Genomic DNA, 21,448 nt, shown 5'->3' with positions numbered 1-21,448 from the left:
CTATACTCTGAACATCTTGACATGACCTGTCAGATTGTTATTGTTGGTTTAACAAAACTAACTTAAAGCATAGAAGCCATGTTTCAAAAAATGATAATCTTTACATTTCAGAGGTTTGTCCAGTTGTTGGATTTTTATGATTTACTGTGTGTTGACAAAATTCCAGGGAAGAAAGGCACCAGGAATGTTACATATTTCTGACAATCAGTCTTGAAAGGCTAAAGGCCATTAAAAAAAACAAAACATTTGATTTAACCTTGCAAAAAGCGTTTTTTTCACATGAGTGAAAACCTTTGTGACGCTGCACATCCTTTCCAGAAGCAAATCAGCAGTTTAGATAAAGATTAATTTGTGTGATGTTTAAATACTTCCTGAAAGATCTCATGAGCTTCAACTCAGACTCTTCGGCCTTTAGTTAGTGTTACGTGTTACAGAAAAAACACAGTCTGGACAAATATGTATGACATGGAAAAAACATTTGTCTCTACAAAACAAACATGACAGGGAAACTAACAATTTATATACATTTACATATATATATATATATATATATATAAATTGTTAGTCTACCCCGCCTCGCGCCCATAGATCTCAGTCCATGAATGTTTTTAATGTTTACTCTGCCAAGTCAGTAAATTGTCACCAGTCCATCAGAGGACCAACATACAGCACACAACACAAAAATTGACAGACAGACTCACTCATAAAGGGAAATTTCTCATATCAATCACTTCACCAGGAAGCACTGTTGGAAGAAACTGGTGCAACCAAAGAAATCAAAAGAGGCTGGTGGGGACAATGCAAGCCTCATACAGAAAGGCTCTAGTTGAAACTCAGACCTTCTTCCTGTGAGACAACAACTATTCCACCACCTAAAGATGTCAACTTCGTTTGTTTTATAATAGCCTGGGGTTATTGTGGTACAATAACTTGAAGTAATTATTATTTACATGGTACCTACAGGCTACATATGAGGTACTTGGAGGGTATCTAGCTACGAGGTGTCATTTTGTTCTCTTTATTTCCTGTACTTACATATTGTCGGGGTTAGGATCCATTTGGATGTGTTTTGACTTTATAATTACTTTACAATTTTTACTTTACAGTTATTTTTTTCATTCACTCAGTCATTGTCTCGAAATCCTTGCATAGTCCTATCCACTGTGGGAGGAAGCCAGACTAGTTGGACAAAGTTAAGGTTTTAAAAAATAATAACAATCACGGTTTAAATGTTAACCATTTCAGAGTTGTACTATTAGCTAGAATATATTTTAATTTTAGTTATTTTTAACATGTGATGCTCCAGTTTATTTCAGGTCAGTAAAGTTTATCTATATAGCACCATGACATGAGTGTAATCTCAGGCACTATATGAGACAACCAGGTCCATTCATAAAGCATCCAATTTGTTCTAACACAGTCTAATCATATAATTAGATTCAGATCTAATGACAACACAATACAGTCACAACCAGTCAATCATATAATATCATTATCATTTAGCGATCTCTCTACGGAAGCCTGCCTCTTAAGATTGTGTCGCTGACTTTGTAGCAATCCCTCCTCCTGAGCAAGGATCCTATAAACAAGAATAAACCTCCAGTAGAACCAGGCTCAGCATGATCTTCCATCTGCCATGACAAGCTGGATTTTTATTGGGGACATCACTGACTTAGCTAACAAAAGCTAAGAATGACTTGTTTTGCAGGGGGGGAACCTTAATTTCTAGGACATAGCAAGTTATTCTGTTTTGCTATGAGGACATAGATAATCCAGCTTTATCAGCCAAACAGGCACATGTTTGTGTTTCACAGCCACGTGTCTGTTAAAAATACTGAAAAGCAGTTAAAGGTTATGTACAGATTTTCAGGTGTTTTTAATCACATATATTTGAGGAAAAAAAAATACCCATATCACTGTGAGAAAAGCAATTTGCTGCTCATGTCCTCATGTACATGAATCCCTTTGAAATTTAGAGGTTACCAGTGGTAAGATGACTCACCTGGATCAGTTAGTTTCTGACTCCATAGAGAAGAACGATGGGGCTGATGGGCTTTAAATGTAGTGCAAATGCCAAGACTGTCACACCCTGTTCTTTCCAGACCAAAACCACCTGCTAAGACTGTTCAGAGCTCCTGGTCTCATTACCAGCTGCTACACAGGGGGCAGCAACACTTTTGACTCAGTCGTTTTACACGTTTAACAAAAAAGGTTGAATGAAAAAATAACACATTGCATAAAATAAAAAAATATATAAACAAATTGACAACCAGCTAAAAATATTCATAAACTTATATTGATGATGTTAGAAAGTATTTATTTGCACTTTAAACATCAACATTTTATTTGGTTGCAGCAAGGATGTGGCTTCAAACAGCATTTTGTTTCCCAGTACAATTTTTTGCAAAAAAGTCTTTAGAAGGCCTTCCATTGCACACAGTCTTCCTCTGCAGTATCTGGTCGTAAGTTGTCATGCTGCCAGATAACATCAAGAAGGAAAAGGTCAGTCTGCTTTCAGTAGTGCTGCAGAGATGCAGCCCTCTTTTGATTCCCACCACCATGGCTACAACAAAAAATGAAAGAAGTTTACCATCCCCTGAGGTTATTTCTTACATTCACCCAAAAGTGATTTGTTTCAAACAGTCCCCCCGTTGTGTCAGACATCAGCCACATCATGTTTTAGGTGTGTTTTTGAAATCAATCAGTCAGTATGTCAGTAGACTATTTTATTTTACTTTTTTACAAGCTGTGACTGGCCTACTGGTTAAAGTGCGATTATTGTTTTATCAAACTCAAATATTTGACCAGATTCTTAGAAGTCTGGATGGTATTACTTAAATCTCTGCCAAGATTGAAATCAACAAGACTGAAAAAATCCGGGGGACCAAATATAATGATATTGACATATCACTAATCTTTTAGAAATTCACAATCTTTCAGAATTTCTTTTCTGAAATGTAGAACCCTGTGCCCTACATTTCTGAATGTAAGGCACATACTTTCACCTGTGATTATTATGGGCATGCTGAGCTGAGTGTTATCAGCACAGAAATGGTCATTTATGCCGTAAGGAAACGTGTAAATTAAAAATTAAATAGGGCCAAAGATTGATACCTGAGGCACACCCCAACTTAACTGAGCATTTGAGAGTGAACACTTGTTATTTATGATCACAAATATTAGGCATAATGAGCATAATAAATTCAGAGATAAGTTCGTGATCACAAATCTAGACAATGCAAGAGAATGCTATAACCTCCAGTACAAAAGGTCTGCACTTTGATTACGACTGTGAGGCAATTCCAATATCTACAAACTCCCAATTATATAAATGTGTAAGGAACCTGTGCTCATGTAACAATGGATGATATTTATATCAAATATTGATGATAAACCCATGTTACACTGTATAATGTAAGAGTTACTAGATGCCGTACAATGTTTCGCAGCACCAGAACTGTTTTTGGAAATCTGATGGAGATTTGGCGAGTGCTTTCAAATCAGGCTCAGAACAAAAGAGCAATAAAAAGACCTTTGTAGTCTGTACCAGCAGCAGTCACGCAATTTTCACAATACAATTTTCCAAAAATTTTAGAACACTGCTTTGTTCTTTCGTTATCTTTCCTGTTGGTTAGTCTGTTACCCTAATCAACCACAAATTGACAATTCAACCTCATGGAAAGATTTCCCTAGGATTCTTTCTGGCAACGGTTGTCAAAAGTCAGGGTATCTCTTGTCTTGTATTACTAAAATTGTCTCCTAAATTAGCACTCAATAGGTCATCAGTCTCTTGAAAACCTTCACTTGTATAGAGACAACAATATCTTAAACTTCAACTCTGGAAGGGTTCTATCTGGACAAAACCACCAGACTTAAGGACCAATCCTTTGGACAGATGAGACCAATGGGGAGATGTTTGCTCGTAATCCACAGATGCCCTTTAACCTCCTTCCCCAAAGCTAAGTCTGAGAGGTCTGAAGAAGTGTGAAGGCCTTTCTCACACGACTAAGATGTGTGAGTGAATATTAAAAGCTTGGAAGCAGATCATGAATGGTTGTTTGTTGGAGGTTGATGAGACAGCACATCAGAGGCCTTGTCAGGTTGATTAATCAACACACATTAAACAATACTCAAACTAATTAGAAAGGGCTCCACGTGTTGGGATTTGTTTTGATTTGTTTTAAGGCTACATCATAATTAGACTTTTTCTTCTTAGAAAGCAATTAAGATGTCAACTTAGCCAAATAAAAAAAATGTACATTATTAGATAAGTGTCTTAACTGATATTTTTTAGCCCTGACCTGATGCATTACTTGCATTTTTATTTAATTATTTTCTAAAAGGTTTATTTTTTATACAGAAAATAACTGCAAACAACTCAATATAAGCACAGTGTCATTGTAGGCCACAGTGTTCTTCATATATTACAAATGACTATTTCAATGCATAAATACCACTGTGCTGCATATGCGCATGTAAAGATAGGATAGATTTCAATTGCGGTATTCATTTCTCCTGTAGGACTTTACAACTTTAACAAAGCTTTATTACCACTCAAATTAAGTCTAAAATGAGGAAAAAACGTTGCTGAAACAAATTCCAAACAGAGCTGCAAGTTTAAGCATTGTGTAAAAAATATTTTAACACACTAACAATGCTCCATAAAACTTTTCTTTTACCAGTCATGCAATTCTATATATTTCAAAACAAAGAAAATTGAAAATGACAACTTATCTTAAACATGATGCATACCATATGCTGCACGTTTATATGTATTGAAATAGCAGTTTGAGTATTTAATTTTTGATTATAGATATACATAATTTAAACTGGTAGAGAAATCCCACAGATCTCATCCATCAACAAATCTAAACTCCAAATATCTCTACGAACCACTGAGGTGGCCCTTTCCTCAGAACTTTGTAGCAGCAACATTATTTTAGACCATCATAAAGTCACTAATGTATACAAATGTTTAGTAGGCTCATATGGAGAGGCCTCCTACATGTCACGTAACAGGAAAGCAAGACTTTTTTTCTTTGTGAGTGAAGTGACAGAATAGCAAAGCTCAGCCCTGTGGAATCAAAAACCTTTAACCTATTCTCCCCCCTCCATTCATTGTTGTAGTGTTGACATAGCTGTCAGGTACTATGCATCTTGTGACTCACTTTACAGAAAACCGAAGTCCAAGCTGGGAAGAGCAAAAGCAGGAAATGATTTAGGACAACAGATACAGTGAATCAGTACAAGATTTGTCTCATCTCTTACTCACCAAACATTGACAGAATCATTTCATGTGTCACATTTAAAGATCCATTCATGAAAACAATATTATTCATGCTTCAAAGGTGTTGTAGAAAAATTTGATTTTCTAAAGAAAGAGAACGATGAGTATAACAATGACCATCAGTGGGACCCTTTGTGAGGTTCCTTGAGACGACATTGTTGTAAATAAGCGCCGTTTAACTAAATAATCTGAACTGAAACTATGTGTGTAGTTATGCTGCTATAGGCTTAGGCTGCTGGAGGACATAACAACCACTTTCACCCTCTTCGCTACATTCTCACATTACTCTCCAATTTTGCATTATTTGCTGTTATTTCAGCTTTTAACTTTGTTCTCTCTTTTCTCTTCCTAGAAGCTACACCTGGCCTGGCTCTGTGTCTACCTGTGACACCTTTCTGGAGAGGGGAATCGTCCAAGCTTCTGCTGGCAACAACTTAATGCTCACCCTCTACCGATGATCCACATAGTCTTTTAGTGTTTAACCCTTTCTCTCTCCTAGACACGGAAATTGACTGAGCTTTTACTGTAACTAATTATATGTGCTCTCTTTCAGACTCTAACCTTGAAAACTGGCTCAGAGTTTATCTGTTTTTTCTTTCTAGGTGAAACAACTAAAGGAGCTACATCCATTAACATTTACTTTTCCTTGCCATAGAAAGTACTCCTGGATCAGTGCTTCTTTGTTCTTTTTGTGTCTCTGCTCTGTTCTCTCAAACCCCCAGTCGGTTGTGGCAGATGGCCGCTCACACTGAGCCTGGTTCTGCTGGAGGTTTCTTCCTGTTAAAAGGGAGTTTTTCCTCTCCACTGTTGCTACATGCATGCTCAGTATGAGGGATTGCTGCAAAGTCAACGCCAGTAACTGTCCACTGTCTCTACATGTTCATCCAGGAGGAGTGAATGCTGCAAGTCACTGACTGGATGCAATCTGCTGGGTTTCCTTAGACAGAAAAACTTTTTATCCAATTTGAATAAAAAGCTAACTCAGACTGCAATGTTCAATGGTTAGGATTAATAGGAATGTATGTACCTGACTGTTGTGAAGTCCCTTGAGACAACATGTGTTGTGAATTGGCGCTATATAAATAAAACTGAATTGAATTGAATTGAATCCAAATTCACTGATGCTGAAACCTTTTGCCAATTGTTTATACTGTAACTCTGTAATAATAATAGCTACAATCTTGAGAGTTATTGTTATAATTCTCTTTTTGTTTGGCTCAATTTGATCGCAGCTGTAGTCAAGAATTTCTCTGCTCAGGTTAAATGCAAAGAAGTATTTTAAGCCGGCGTTGACATTTTTATGGTATACCCAAACAAAACAAAATTGCAGTGTTAAACGTAACCAGAAATTAAGCTAAGAAGCTTGACTCCAAACTGGACTTTGTTCCAACATAGTGTTTCAAAAGGAGAACAGACATGATTTTCTTTAATTTGGGCTATTTAAATTTTGAGAGTTGGGGAGAAACTTGTTACTAGAACCCCTCTTTTATAATCTAAATGTTGATAAATGTTCCAGTATTTTATTTCTTAGTAATCTGAAATTACCTTGTGTACCTTTGTACTCCTAGGTATTCTTTTAATCTTTAAACCCTAAGAAATCAAACAAAGAGATTGTAGTTTGAGCCCACCATCCTCTTTATTATTAAGAGGGCCTTTATTTCTTTTTTATTCTCTAAAATAAAGGATTTTACTTGTCTTTATTCTGTTATAAAGAATCTTAACTCTGGCTCCAAAACAAAACTCTTCAGCCCCAATCTGTTTTCCCCAGAGTAGAAATTTTGAGTATAATGCATTTCAAAGCCATCAAAATGACTGGAACTCATCATTGGCTTAGATGTGTTTTTTAATAGGTAATCGGTCGACCATTAATTAAGTATTGTAAATTTACGGACCCAAAATCTATGGCTCACGGGCTTCAGGAGTCCAGGAACCTGAGGTTGAGGACCGCTGCATTGAACAACGATGCTACCTTTCTGCAGAGATTGAAGGATTAGCTAAATATCTCCAGATCTAAGAGTTTATTTTTTCTGGTTTGGACAATAGTCAGATTTAAAAAATTGCAATCACTAGTTCACAGCTCCTATTTTGCCTCACATCATATTTGTTCCAAACCCAGTTCATAAGACGTTTCTGACAAACTTTAAGCTAAAAAGCCAAAAACAAAACAAAAACACAGATCTGTTTTAAAATAAAGAAAAAGCATGCTTAAAGTATTTGATACTGTGGTGGGAAATAATTCCACAGTTCTGGACAAAGGCCTTTTCTATGCAGTGTTTTAGGGAACATGAGATTAGTTTAATTTTGTGTAGTACCACTGTCCAATCAGATTCTTTTTCACACTCTGACACAAAATAACCAACATCTATCCAGTCCTGCAATACAGGTTTTGCCAAAGCGATGTGTGGGACAGAGTCTCCCGTTTTGAAAAACTGCAGCTGGTGTGAGTTCAGACAAACAGCGAACGCAGCTGTATTAGCATTCCAATACAGCATAGAAATGGTTAGTTTTTCACAATAAATATGTAACCAAGCTTTCTCATATTCTTTGTCAGGACCCAAAGACACATGAGCAATACAGTTTAAATCAACAGATTGCATAAAATCAGAGGAGGGATTAACAGCTGATCTAACCTCCTCCAGCAACTGCTGTGAAAACAATGAATTTTGAACTTTCCATACATAAGCATAATGTAATGCTTGTATAGAAGACTGTATTGCAGTAAACACTGTTTCAGACTGAGTAGAGACCTTTAGTCCTTCTGGAGTAGAGATTAATGTTACTCCAAGCTTGCACATGATGTTTCTCCCCATCAGATTAATGGGACACAGTTCTGAGAACAGAAAACAATGTTTTAAGGAAAACCCATCAGGTGTTACGTATGCGATGGGTTTTGTAACATGTTCCTTTGTAGTCTGCCCTGATGCTGACATAGAGAAAACATAGTTTCCACTGAGTTTAGGGGGTGTTGGAAACTCATCCACCTTAACAACAGAGGAAGTTGCTCCTGAGTCTACCATGAATGATATTTTCTTCCCTGAGACCATAAGATCAAACATTGGAAAAGCTTTATATGCCTCTGAGGTAAACTGAGCATAGGTTGGAGTGTAATTCTCAAACTTCTGTTCCAAAACTGAAAGGGGATGTTGTAATTCAGTCAAGTCATGATTAGTCATTGCAAAGCAGATTTTCATTGCGAGAAACAGGAAAAGAAGGGGAGGTAGTTCGGATTTGTGTGTGGGTATATGTGTGTGTATGCAGGTGGGAAATGGGAGGAGTAGAGAGAGTGTGTGGAGCAGATGTGTGTGTGTCAGAGAGGTGTGGTGTGGTACTGCTTTGACAAGACGGCTGTCGCTGTGGTGGCCCAGCTTCCCCTGCTCTGACTAGTCAATCAGCCTTGTAAGGTGGAGCAGTGGTTGGATGGGGACAGTCATCTTGCCAGTGCCCCTTCTGGCCACAATTGTAACAAGCCCAAGGGTCTCTGCCACGTCCACCACGTCCCTGTCCTTTCCATTTTCTTCGTCTTCCTTGATCTCTCACTTGTCCTCTCTTTGTGGCGTGCTGGTACATTGTAATTGCAGCAAGATGCAGTTCTTTTTCAAATTTGTCCTTTTTAATTTTCTTCTGTTCGTCGGCCATGAGTTGAGCATGCCTGGCATATCTGCGAACATCAGAGAGGCGAGGTTGTTCTGCCCAGCCCACATATGTAGCTTTGAAAGGCTGTGCCACATGTGAAAGCAGTCCTTCTATGACAACATCACAGACCAGAGTCTCCCATAACCCGGATTCTTGGCCCACATCAGTGGGCTTTTGTACACCACTGTACTTTGTCACAACTTCAGTTACTCTTTCAATGAAAGCATCTATAGTTTCATCAGCTTTCTGCTTGCAAGTGTAGATGGTAGTCATGTTGATCTTCTTAGGAAATTCTTTCTTCATGGCATCTGTTAGATCAATAACAGCATTCTTATAAGTGTCATTTGCAATGTTGTCCCAAGCTTCATGTCTCAGACGTACGTTTACATCAGGGAGCTTGTCATGGATCTTGGCAGTGTCAGAAGCAGCCATTTTACGTGCCAAGATTCTGCGAATTTCAGCACCAGTGGGGTGGTATTCCCTGCAAAAGGCTGTGAATTCAGTGGAGAACACTTCACCTGACTGAGCTATGTCAGGGAGAAGTTTGGCGAACTCATCAATGTCCTGGGAAGTGCATGATCGGAAAACCAGGTGAGGTCCATCAGACGCCACTCAGCTTCCTCTTTCAAACATTGTAAGCATACCTTATGTTTTTTCAAAGTCTGCAAATCTTTTTGATAAACTCTCTTTTGTCCTTCTAATTTTATCTCTCTCTTGTTTATAGCCTCGTCAATTTTTTGTGGAATAGAAAGATTGAACGAACCATCTGCAGGAAAATAAAAATTTTTAACCCATTCATTAATGCACTCTGTGCTTTTTGGTCCATATTATTTTACTATGTAGTCAAACATTTCTCCCTGAAGAGGAGGTGTCTCCTTAGAACTCGTCAGACCCATTACACACCGGTTAACAGGGGAATATTCCTTAAAACCTGTAGATGTCTCCACAGGAGTTCAAGGCTTTCTGGCAGCCTGATAGCCTTCCTTCCAGCCAAGTAGTCAGGAGAGCCTTATTCAATCACCTAAGGTCTCCTAATCAATTGGCCAGAAGAGCCTCACTCAACCACACAAAGGGAGGGGACTCTGCCAGCGAGCTACTGATCAGTTCACAGTCATAACCACCAAAGGAGAGGACATGGACCGAACCGTTGCTCAACCGCACACAGCTACGTCCTTTAAGCTGTATGTTCTAAGGTGGAACAATCCTATAACACTCACACCCTCGTCCTCAGTAGAAAAGTTTTATAAATTTAAGCTTTCAATTTAATTTGTAGGACATTTTCAATTTGGTAGAAATTTTAAATGTTGAACCTGGATATTTTGTTCTAATTTGTTTTTAGGTTTAAACCCCAGCTTGGTAAAACAAATGATAGTAATTATTAAATTATGCTGATTCAGGATCTCACGGTCTCTTAAAAAGAAAATCAATCAGGTTTTTTCCGGATTCCAGTGCTGAGTCTCCAAGAACCTCGACGCAGAAGTCCTCCTTCCCTGTAACAATAAATCGGGGTATGAGACAAGGAAACTCTTCCAAGGCTGGCCTGGCCCTTCTCCGTCGATGTCCTCAGAGGAAGTCAGTCAAGGAATCCTGTCAGCAACGCCAAACTGTTGTAGAAAAATTGTATTTTCTAAAGAAAGAGAACGATGATAACCATTCAGTCAGCTTTATTAATTTAGCCTTAAGGGTGACAGGTCTTACAGCATCAGACGTGTTACAGAGCAGAGCCGAGACCAAAATCCGAATGAGACAAAGGCTGACCCCTCCTTATATAAGTTTGGAAAAACCCCATGTGACCTGGCACCCCCTTCTAGGAAAAAGCAGAGGTGAGAGTCAACCTGACTTTCATGCAGACATCTCGGCTCCTCTGCAACAAATTGTTTGTTGGACCAGCAGGGTTTCCAGGGACAGGAAGAGAGTAGGATGGGGCAGACACAAAGGTGGAAGCCATTGTCATTTCAAACTTGGTCATCAACTCAGAAGCACAAAAGCAATTACATTTTTTACATTACAAAGGGTATCATAAAGATTATCCCTGAATATAACCTTTAAAAATTCCTGGATTTAATGAACGCTAGAAAGATTTACAAATCGGGTGTCAAGATCCACCTCAGACATGATGACACCATCTGTCATACAGTTTTTACAAATCTTTTTTTTTTCCTGGATATTCATTCTTTCAACACTTTCAACTCTTCTTTTTCTGTTTTTTCCCACACAAACTTCAAAGTGCAGTCCTGCATCCAGGATTTGAACACGCTGTCAAAGTATTGATTCTGCTCCTCTGTGAACATGGTTTTCCAGTCTCCAATCTCACCTGGATGGTAGGAAAAAAATAAGACACTGTCAAGATAAAGATAAGACCTTTATTGAAAACCAAACAGGGAAGTTTAAGAAAAAAAATTATCCCTAGAAATGTAAAGCATAAAATTATTTTGTCTGTACCAGTAAGATGATAAACTAAAGGTCAAATTTGTGCATCAAATAATATTTAAAAAGTTGCTTCTTCAATATGAAAAATGTGCCAAATTGGAGAAGTTTAAAGCAGATTGTTTCATGTAAAAGATTTTTCTTTGAAAAACATTAAATCAAAACCTTGTGACATCCGTTTTCATTGAACTTGGATCCCATGTTGTGAGACAAATGAAAATTATCAGCACTCACCTTTCCTCATGAAGCAACCTTTGCTGTGATCCAGTATCTCATCAGGTATAAGGGTGTAGTTGATCATCTTGTTGTCCTTCATGCAGCTGAAGCTGCAGTGTTTTACACAGTCATTGAGCTCATGCTCCAAGAGAGGGCGCTGCAGGAAAGAGCTGACCCTGTTTATGGCCCCATGCAGGTTCTAACAACACGGCAAAGTGGTAAAATTGCATAAAATACCCAAAAAAATATTTTTCAAACAATTAATCAAGGATTCAATCAGTTCACCCAATGTTTTAGCGTGTATTTAGAAAGTCTTAAAAACAGGCAAAGGAAAATCTAATTATTAGGACACTATTTGTGGTTTATCCCTTCATTAAATACATCTTGCATTACATTGCTTTTGGATTCTTTCTTGTGGTAGTGTTATGTTCACTTATTTGTGTTAGAAAGCTGCTTCAGCTTGAGGATATTGTGAAGTTCCTGCAACATGAGGAATGAAGAAGTTTTTCTTTACCATTGACATCTCTTCATAGCTGACATGAAGCAGACTGAGAGCTGCAGCCTGATTGGTCCAGCCCCTAACATGGTCAAACCAGGAACCAAAGTGCACTGAACAGAATAAGGGTAAAAAAAATTTCTATTTGGGCAACGCAAAGAAAAATAATTATAGAAGTACTAAAATGTCAGCCTACATGTTCCCTGCAGAAACTGGTTTAAAAACTCTGGAAAGGAGCCAGCATCAGGGAGGAAGTTTGCCATCTTGTGGAAGTGATAAAAGGACACCAGAACATCTTTAGGGTTTCTGCTCACATAAATGATCTGTTAGAAGACAAACAGCAAAACTGCCAACATATTGAAGCTGCTATTGCAAAAAACAGACAAATACAGATATTCTGAAGCTGAAAAAATACAATACAAAGCTCACCAGTGTGCTAAAAAGGATTAAAGCTCAGTAACACGATAATGTATGAATATTATAACACCATCCCTGCATCAGCTTTTTGAAATGTATGAGGCTTTTTAGCAGTTATATTCTTTAAGTGTTTAGGTGTTGGTTTCCTTTTGTGTCTCTGTTGTTCATTATGTTCTAAAGGGTCTTCCTACTTATTTCTTGTGTTCTGTTCCCTGGGTATTCTAGTTTATTCCATTTGGTCAGTATTAGTCTTTTCCCCTTGTTTAGTCATTTCTTTGTATCGTAGTTCTACCCCTTCTATGTTAATAATAGCCCTGCCTCAGTCTCTCTGCTTCCATTCTGCCTCAGCTGCTCCACATTATACTCAGATTCATTCACCTGCATCCAATGTCATTCTGCATTCTTCCTTCAGTATTTCAGCTCTTTGATTTTTATTGGATCTTCCTTTTAATATCCATTTGCTGCCCTGTTCTGTTCTGCCCCATTACTCTTCCTGTTTCTCTGCCAGTGCTCAATCTCCTGTTCCCCTCGTGCCTTGCTATAGGTTTGTCTTTTGTTATTAGAAAAATCCTTCATTCAATATGCTGCTCCTGAGATCCTGTCTGCACTTTGATCCAGCTCCTAACCCACAAAACATGACACCCTTTCACGGTCTGCTTAACTTTCACAGTTAGTCTTTCTTCGTTTAACTTCCTGAAAAATGTTCCTTTGTAATCTTTAGTCAGTCCCCTTAATCCCCTCTAATTTGGTCCCGAAGAAAACATTTTCTCTTATCCTGATTAACATCAGCACATATTAAACTGCTACAATTCTGACTAAACTCATGGAATACGCGCATCTCAGTGTTTTATGTTTTGGCTTTGATGGCAGTGTGAAGATTTTCTGTTCTCTTTGGAAAATGGCGTTATACGAGTTGCACTAATAATCACTCTTTTTATTGAAAACAAAACAAAAATACAGCTTACAATTGATGTTTAGGCAACTATGTTTGTTTGTCATGGGTATGAAGATTATAGTAATTTTAACTTTTAGTTCTTTTTCCACAATAAAATTGTGATACGACGCACATAGTTTAGTTTAATTACTCAAAGACTGATTTGTTTTCAAGCCTTTATTTCTGTTAACTGTGATGATTTTTCACTTACAGCTAATGAAAACATGTCATTTAAGATTACAATTTTACATCAGACCTATCAAAAAAAAACATTCTTAAGACAGAAATGTGGACTTAATGAAAAGTATGTTTAAAGCATGCCCAAAGGCTGTTTTTTCTAAAAAGTACTTTTAATCTGACAAACGAGCATCATTGGAACTCACTGACTGTATTTACATTCCCACTTATATCTGGTTAGAGAAAGATTGAACTTAGTATTTCTGAAGAGGTGTGGTCATATATGTAGACAGAATTGGCTACAAACAACAAGCAGCAGAGGTGCGACTTACCAGTGGACATTAAAACAATTTGTTAGTGGAGGGTGTATGAATAGATTTGACTTTCCATGTATAATCTTTACCTTGTGTGAATTAAAGAAAATCTATAATACATTAAAATTTATAAATTGAGTTGTAGTTTTTAAAGAACTTTATGATGTGTTCACATCATCATGCTATACTGAAATACAAAAATAAAAGCCCAAAAATAGCATAAAGCAGGCAGATATTAGGTGTTTCTTTTAGTGCATCACTTTAGTGATTTGCAAGGATAGTTTTAGGGAAAGGTTTTCCCCTCCCTTTATTTTAGTTTTGATGATAGTCTAACATTAAAGACAGATGAATGTGCTGAAAAATATTAATCTCACCCTGGCTTTGGTGCCCTGGAGGGCGCGGCCCAGCAGGTGATGGGGCAGATGTGTGGTAAGAACTCGAGGTGTTGAGGTTGAGGTCTTCAACAAATCTGCACAGTAATATTGCTCCAACCAGGGAGCTCGGGTCCAGTTTGGAATAGTCTGGGATAGATGTGGGTCACCTCTGCTGGATATAAGGGTCACAATTTCTTGCATCCACGTGGTGCCTGTCGAGACAAATGTGAGAGACATGTAAACTGAGTATTATTGTTGTCATTGATCAGTATCAAATAATACTTTATTTGCCTACAGCTGTGCAAGCTCGTTTGGGTATAAGTACCGACCTTGAACAGTTTTTCAAAAATATTGAGGTTCCCAGCGTACAAAATTACACTTACAGACACTATTCTAACTGTGGAAAGTACTGGGATATTGGATTAAATTTTAATTTTACTGTAAGGTAAATGGTAAAATCTGTGTGTCTTGATAAAAAAAAGTTTATTGATTTTTTTTAGCTCTTTCCTGGAAAATGCAGACCTTTGATTTTACGTGTTTCAGTAATAAGAAAGAAGAAACAGGGTGTTTTGAGGAGCAGCTATAAAACCCTGTACAGTGTTTTCCATCTGATTGTAGAGGCCTCCTTTATTCCAGATTAGGACCACTGTTGACCTCCACAACCTGCTTGATTGTTTTGAAATAAAATTTTGAAAACCTTTTAAATGTGAAAGCATTAACGATGCTGCCTTAAGTAGTCCTCAAATAGGCCTTTCCCCAGTTTTTATAAGGACCAGAGACACTGTCCTGAATGCTCACCAGGTCGCTGTCACAATGATGTTAACACTATCTGCTATATGGATATGCTGCTAGCACTCTACTCAATGGCATATCCAGGACCATGATACACTGCCACTTTAAAAATAAACCACAAAGACCCACCTGCTGAAGGCCATGCTTAAACAGTTGAAGAACTTTCACACTGCATATTGGAAAATGGGGAACGTTCTGTCGCCAAGAAGACCTGGCAAAGACCAATTTCTTTCCACTATTAACTTATTGAAAATTCTTGAAATTCTAAATTTTATTTTACAATTCAAAAAGGCTGAAGATAATTTCAGTTGTACAAGGTTTGCAAAATAAACCCCCAAACAAAAAGATCACCCAACCAACTGTTTCAGGTTTTCTTTGGCATTTTTTACAAAACCTACCAACTTCCCACAATTTTAAAAAAGATCTTTTGGTTATTTGGAATAAAAAGACATCGGTTAAGTCCAGCTCACCCTAACAATTAAAGTAGTCTCCTCTTACCTGACTTTGGATAGGACACGATGAGGACATCCGTGTCTTGAAACAGAAATTTGAGAGCGAGTTGTAAGGAATCCTGGGTGTGCAGGTGTCCCGGAAACAAAATGCCGTGAAAAATCTCTGTGACATCCAACCTGGCCATGTCCTCTCTTAATATATTTATGAATGTGATGCACAGGATCTCTTTACTGCAGCTCTTCTCTGGCCTTTCTGTCTCAGTGAGTCTGTCTCTGTGAGAAATGATGAGCATGTCAGGTTTGCATGAATTGAAATAAGGACGTTCAGGTGGATCCTCCTCAAAATGGGCGTCTGCCAGTGGAATACTTTCCAAAAAACGGACATCATGTCTTCATGCAAGAAATAATATTCTGTATTTTATAAATGATCTTCTGCAAAGACACATCATGTGTTGCAGAAGATTCATGAGAGGAAGCAGAAGTAATCAAGAACACATACTTATTTGACTTTTGTCAGGTACCACGTAGGGCTAGGGTGTTCCCAGATGGGATAAAAAGGGGTTTCTGCCTCAACCCTCCTGTGGCGTCTTTCATATCAACAGTTTCTGCACTCATGGCGGCATCCCCACACCGTTGCCAACATCCTTCTGCTTACTCGGGTTTGTGAGACCAGCCACGCTACCGCCATGAGAGCTTCTTTTAGCACACACACTGTGCTACAAGACTTTCACCACACCCTACCTTACTGATTCCCTTCGCCACACATACCTACAGCACACCAAACAGTTACACTGACAACATACAGATTGATAATTCTTTATTCTAAATAAATGCCTTTAAAAAGGCTCAAAACTATTTTGGTTTTGAGGGAGGAGAAGTTATTTTAAAGTATAAAAATGGTGAAAAGACAACTGATTTCCTCTCAAAGCCAAAGTGGGAGACCTTTTACTCAGAACACATCTCTGAAAACATCTTCATAATACAAAATCCCAAAGAATCCCAAATCCCTGACATGAGTCAGGGTGTATATATACAAAAGTCATATCATTGTTGTGTATGTCAAACTCTTGACTAATTCAATTTACCATTTCCATTTACACACATGTTCTGGCAAACACAACAATGAATTCTCAGCCGCATTTACCGGAATGCAAGAAACTGATCACAGCTGCAGTAACAATCTCATTACTCTCATCACTCCCTTCATTCCAAGACTGGACAGCAGTTTCCCCTTTGGCCAAACAAGGTTCAAAACAGGCCCCTTTCCAGTGACATGCTTTCTCAGGACACAAACACACATTAACCAAATAAATTGCTTCTACAGTGTTGTGTCTGCCCTTTTCTTTGTTACTGCTTTTAAGCCAGGTTGCAAACAAATGGGCTTCATTCATGAGTTTGGTTCTGTGCACATGTTGGGATTATTATTATGAATATATTATTTAATATTTAATATTAATATTTTAATATTTAATTAAATAATAATTCGGTCCATTTAGTGTTGTCTGGTGAATACCAGCCAAATAAGGCTGTGGTATTAGGACAATAATCAAAGGGGTGAGTCAAGCTCTGACATTACTGAACAGCATAAACTCTACACACACATGTAATAAATTCACACAATTTCTTAAAATACAAGAATTTATTAACATAAAGAAGTCAACTCAAAGTTAAACGTATTTCAATCAACAAACTCTTTACCATGCAAAAACAATCCAACTAAACTACCAAGCAGAATGAAAGAATAACTATATACAATATGAACAAGTGAATCAAAGATGGTTGAAAAGCATGACCAACAAAGTGATGCAACATTACCATGCAATGTTATTTATGTTTGAGAACCAAGGATTATCTTGAAGAATCTGGAGATGAAGTTAAGTTAGTCTTGGAACTAACTTAGATAATAATTCGTATACTTTCAAACAACCATTCACAATGCAAGATAAAACATTATTTCTAATAAAATATTGTTTTTAAAAATGATTTGCTGAATAAATCCAGCCTTCTGGATTTATAATTGTCATTAGTGTTTAATTAGCTGCCTTTATTTAGTACAATAATATTTAAGGACATTTTATTAAGGAATATAATAAAGGGAAAAGGAAACATGATTTTGAATAAAACCAAACCTTTCTGGATAAATGAGTCTTAATGGTGTTTAATTAGCTACCATTTTTAGTAAAATAATACTTAGGGAAATATTATTTTCCTAGATTGGAAACTAACAACCTTTCTGGATAAATTCTTAATAGACACGTTAAGTCACATGTTACCTTAACCATTAGCGGTTTAAGCTAAGAAAAGAAAGCCTATAGCTCTTTAACGTCGAACAAATATCTTTAAATTATCATCAATAAACGGATCAAAATGCATAAGCGTTGACGGCGCGTTATGGCCGATCTGTGATTAAAAAAACCACCCTTTCAATAAAGTTTGCACAGAACACATCATTAGCTGAGCAGCTAGTCTGATAGCACTTAGCTGAGTTTTTTTCAACACAAACAAAAACAAACATCATTAAGCGAACATTATTTAGATTATTTAACTCTAAACTAATCTTCTCTGCTCAAACGCTACCTCTTACGTGAACCGTGATGAGGAAAATGTTTCCGGGCGACGAGATGAGGGAGGTCCGGTCATCCACATGTGGACTGAAAATGACTAGCATTCCAGTTAATCTAAGAAGCTGTAAGGAGTTGGCTTCTACCTGGCCCGGCCGATCTGTACGACAAAAGGCATGTTCGGCTCCTTGAGCGGTTGGGGTGCGGCTGGGTAGCTCTTGCTACTTGCTACCTGTCCCGTCCTTCTTTTCCAGGCCGTGGGGGGAAATCCGCTTCAATTAGGGCTGCCTCTGGAGGCCTCCGAAATAAAGTCAAGCCACACTTGTCTTATTACTACACCCATTTTCTGAATGAATGCTGGGTACACGAACAGTAAATCGTTGCTTAACTTTGTTGCATGCGAAGGAAGAAGCACCAACAAGAGTTTGAGTTTGGAAGTTTGGAAATAGAAGCAGATATGAGTCGGTGCGCGTTTCTTGCCTTTGTCTTATTTTTCCGTGTCCCTGTCTTGTAGTGAACTGCCAGTAACAAGCTGACCTGTCTTTAAAGGGCCTTTTTGATCAGGCGTATCCACTGAGTGAAGCTTTGGATTGTGTGTGTGGGTACTTCGTTCAGGATTCACTGTTGGTGAGAAAATGTTTGCCACATGCTGACGTTGATGATCCTGAGTTTCAAATTGTTGTGCTCAGTAAACTTCGCACTGCTCTGTTAAAGGTTGCACATGTTGAGTCTGGGCACCATGGTGTGGATAAGGTATACGATTGGGTCCTTTGACATTTTCTTCTGGCTGCAGGACATTTCATCAAACATTAAGACGTGTCATGTTTGTAAGCTCACTGCCAAGCCAAACCAAGTTTTGAAGCCATCTCCATTGAGTCCAATTGTGTCAGCTTCTGAGCCATTTGAACACTTAATAATTGGCTATGTGGGCCCATTACCTCATTCAGGGGCTGGGTTCTATCTGCTTACAGTGATGTGTCAAGTTACACGATATCCAGCTGCCTATACCTTACGCACAATAACTGCTAGGGCGGTGGTGTGCGCACTTACCCAGTTTATTTCGTGTTTGGCATTCCTAAAGTGATACAGTAGGACCGAGGTACCAATTTCTTCATCACATTTGTTCAGTCAGGTCCTGAAACAACTCAGAGTACGGCACAGTAAAGCAACAGCAATTGATCCAGAGAGTCTCTCCTGAACACTTACTGTACAAAGATGGGGGATGACTGGGAGGAAGGTTTGCCTTAGCTGATGTTGGTGACCCGGGAGGTCATTCAGGAAAGCACAGGGTTTAGCTTAAATGAATAGATTTTTGGATGCACAGTGAGGGCCTTGGTGGCAGACATTTTGAAAGAGTCTGCTCCACAGAAAAACTTGGTGGACTATGTGAATGGGTTTAGAAGGCGTTTGTATCTGGCGAGGGAGTTGGTTAAAGAGAGAATGACTGCGGCGCAGGAAAAAATGAAAGCACTATTTTAGCGGCACTCTGAGGTGCGCTCGTTTTTGCCTTGTGATCAAGTGTTGGTCCTGGGTCTGATCATGTCCTCTTCCTTTCAAGCCAAGTTCACTGGTCCACATGCAGTTATTAAATTAACTTCTGATAAAACCTATTTAATCTCGATGCCGGAGTGAATGAAAAAGACCCGATCAAGTCCATGAACTTGTTAAATGTGTACTATGCTCAAGAAGTTGATTTACTGCAGTCGGATTGTGAGACGTCATCGGTAAACAGGCTTACTGGGTTGGCCGAGAGTTTCAGCACCATGAACGGCGCACTGTCGCCTATTGTTGGAGATGACAGTGGTACCTTGGATAGTGCTTTTACACATGGGCGCCTTAAAAATTCAGAAGCATTGGGTAAATTGTAGACTTTGTTTTCTCACTTGCCAGAAAGTCGTACTACACAGTTGTACAGAGGTGATACATCGATTTCCTTGTTTATTTTCGGACATGCTAGGGCCCACATATTTGATTGAGCAAGATGTGGATGTGGGAGACTGATAAAACAATATTTCTGCAGAGTGAAGTATTTGGACGCAGAAGTCAAGTACATGCTTGATAATGGGATCGCAGAGCCAAGTGTTAACACTCCACGTTTCTGCTTAGATTTCCAAAAGCTTAATGCCGTTACAAAATCAGATTGTTTTCCGTTGCCAACAATGGATGATTGCATTGACCAAGAGGGTTCTGCTAAAGTTGTCAGTAAATTTGACCTTCTGAACGGTTTTTTGCAGGTTCTGTTGACCAAGTGCTCGCGTGTGGTGTCTTGATTTATATCTCCAACAGGCTTGTACTCTTATGGTGAAGCCGTTTGAGCTTAGAAATACACCAGCGACATTACAGTAACTAATGAACAGAGTGGTTGGTGATATGACTGGCTGTGCGGTTTACTTGGATGACGTGGTCGTGTATTCTGACACTAGAGTGCATCAGGGAGCTTCTCACTCATATGGCAGGGGCAAGGTTGACAGTCAATCTCACAAAGTGTGAGTTTGTGAGGGCAACTGTTACCTATTTTGGTCTTGTGGTTGGCCAGGTTAAGGTTTGCCCTGTTGCAGCAAAGGTTCAGGCTGTTGAGCAGTTTCCTGTTTCAGTTACTAAGAAGGAGCTCATGTGTTTTCTTAGGCTCACTGGGTAATTTACAAAAATGTTTTGTCAACATTTCTCTTCTGTCGTGGTGCTTTTTAGTAGTTTGCTGTGTAGAGATGTTAATTTGTATGGTCTCCCCTCTGTAAGTGGGCATTTGAGCAGGTGAAAAGGTTCCTCTGTGCTCCTCCTATGTTGGCTGCGCTGCGTCTTCAGCACCCTTTCCAGCTCAATGTGGACGTATAAGCCACGTGCGTTCTGGAGCTGTTCTTACAGGGGGATACTTTTTCAGAGTTTTTTTTTCATTGCACTGGTAACATAAAGCATTTTTAAAAAGTGTTGGAAAACATTTGTACAGATTGGCATAATAGCTTAATTTTCTCAGAGAGAGGGTTTTTGTTGGTTAGGAAAAGGTAATTTTTCAGCCAGTGCATCTATAGATTTAATAAACTCATATGTGGTATCTGTGTGTTACCTCTGTCATGCATATGAGACATTAATACATGGGGGAGTTCTTCATCAGACTATTAAATTCAGTTCATCAGACAAGTCAAGAAGATATTTTAAATTAGTTTTGTTCTGTCATTACTTGCATGATGACTATTTCATCATTAAATACTTAATTTGTCATCATAGTTATTTCTGATTGTTGCTCTGATCACAATTATGTCTGTGTTATAAAAAGGATTCGATGGGACCATGTGAACTTCTAAACTTTACTGCAAACTAAAGATCATTATAGTCTATACTGAGCAGATAAAACATCAGGCCAGACTGGGTCA

The 21,448-nt window shown here is 38.4% G+C and overlaps 1 protein-coding gene across 4 annotated transcripts; it reads right to left on the bottom strand.

Moving 5' to 3' along the window:
* Window positions 1-10,567: 10,567 nt before the first annotated feature.
* On the bottom strand, window positions 10,568-18,608 carry sult5a1 (sulfotransferase family 5A, member 1). Of its 4 annotated transcripts, XM_047363739.1 has the most exons (7): window positions 18,097-18,226; window positions 15,566-15,792; window positions 14,276-14,487; window positions 12,256-12,382; window positions 12,078-12,172; window positions 11,582-11,762; window positions 10,568-11,234 (listed from the first exon to the last, which is right to left on the bottom strand). In XM_047363739.1, the coding sequence occupies exons 2-7, from the start codon at window positions 15,702-15,704 to the stop codon at window positions 11,089-11,091; spliced, it is 900 nt and encodes a 299-aa protein (XP_047219695.1). In that variant the 5' UTR covers window positions 15,705-15,792; window positions 18,097-18,226; the 3' UTR covers window positions 10,568-11,088. The 4 variants fall into 4 exon arrangements, with proteins under 4 accessions (XP_047219695.1, XP_047219698.1, XP_047219696.1 ...); XM_047363742.1 differs by lacking the exons at window positions 15,566-15,792; window positions 18,097-18,226 and adding an exon at window positions 18,227-18,608; XM_047363740.1 differs by lacking the exon at window positions 15,566-15,792 and having other exon boundaries at window positions 18,097-18,604.
* Window positions 18,609-21,448: the final 2,840 nt, after the last annotated feature.

This window comes from Girardinichthys multiradiatus, chromosome 4 (assembly GCF_021462225.1).
Source record: "Girardinichthys multiradiatus isolate DD_20200921_A chromosome 4, DD_fGirMul_XY1, whole genome shotgun sequence".
Taxonomy (NCBI): Eukaryota; Metazoa; Chordata; class Actinopteri; order Cyprinodontiformes; family Goodeidae; genus Girardinichthys; species Girardinichthys multiradiatus.
This window is presented reverse-complemented; position numbering and strand designations above follow the sequence as displayed.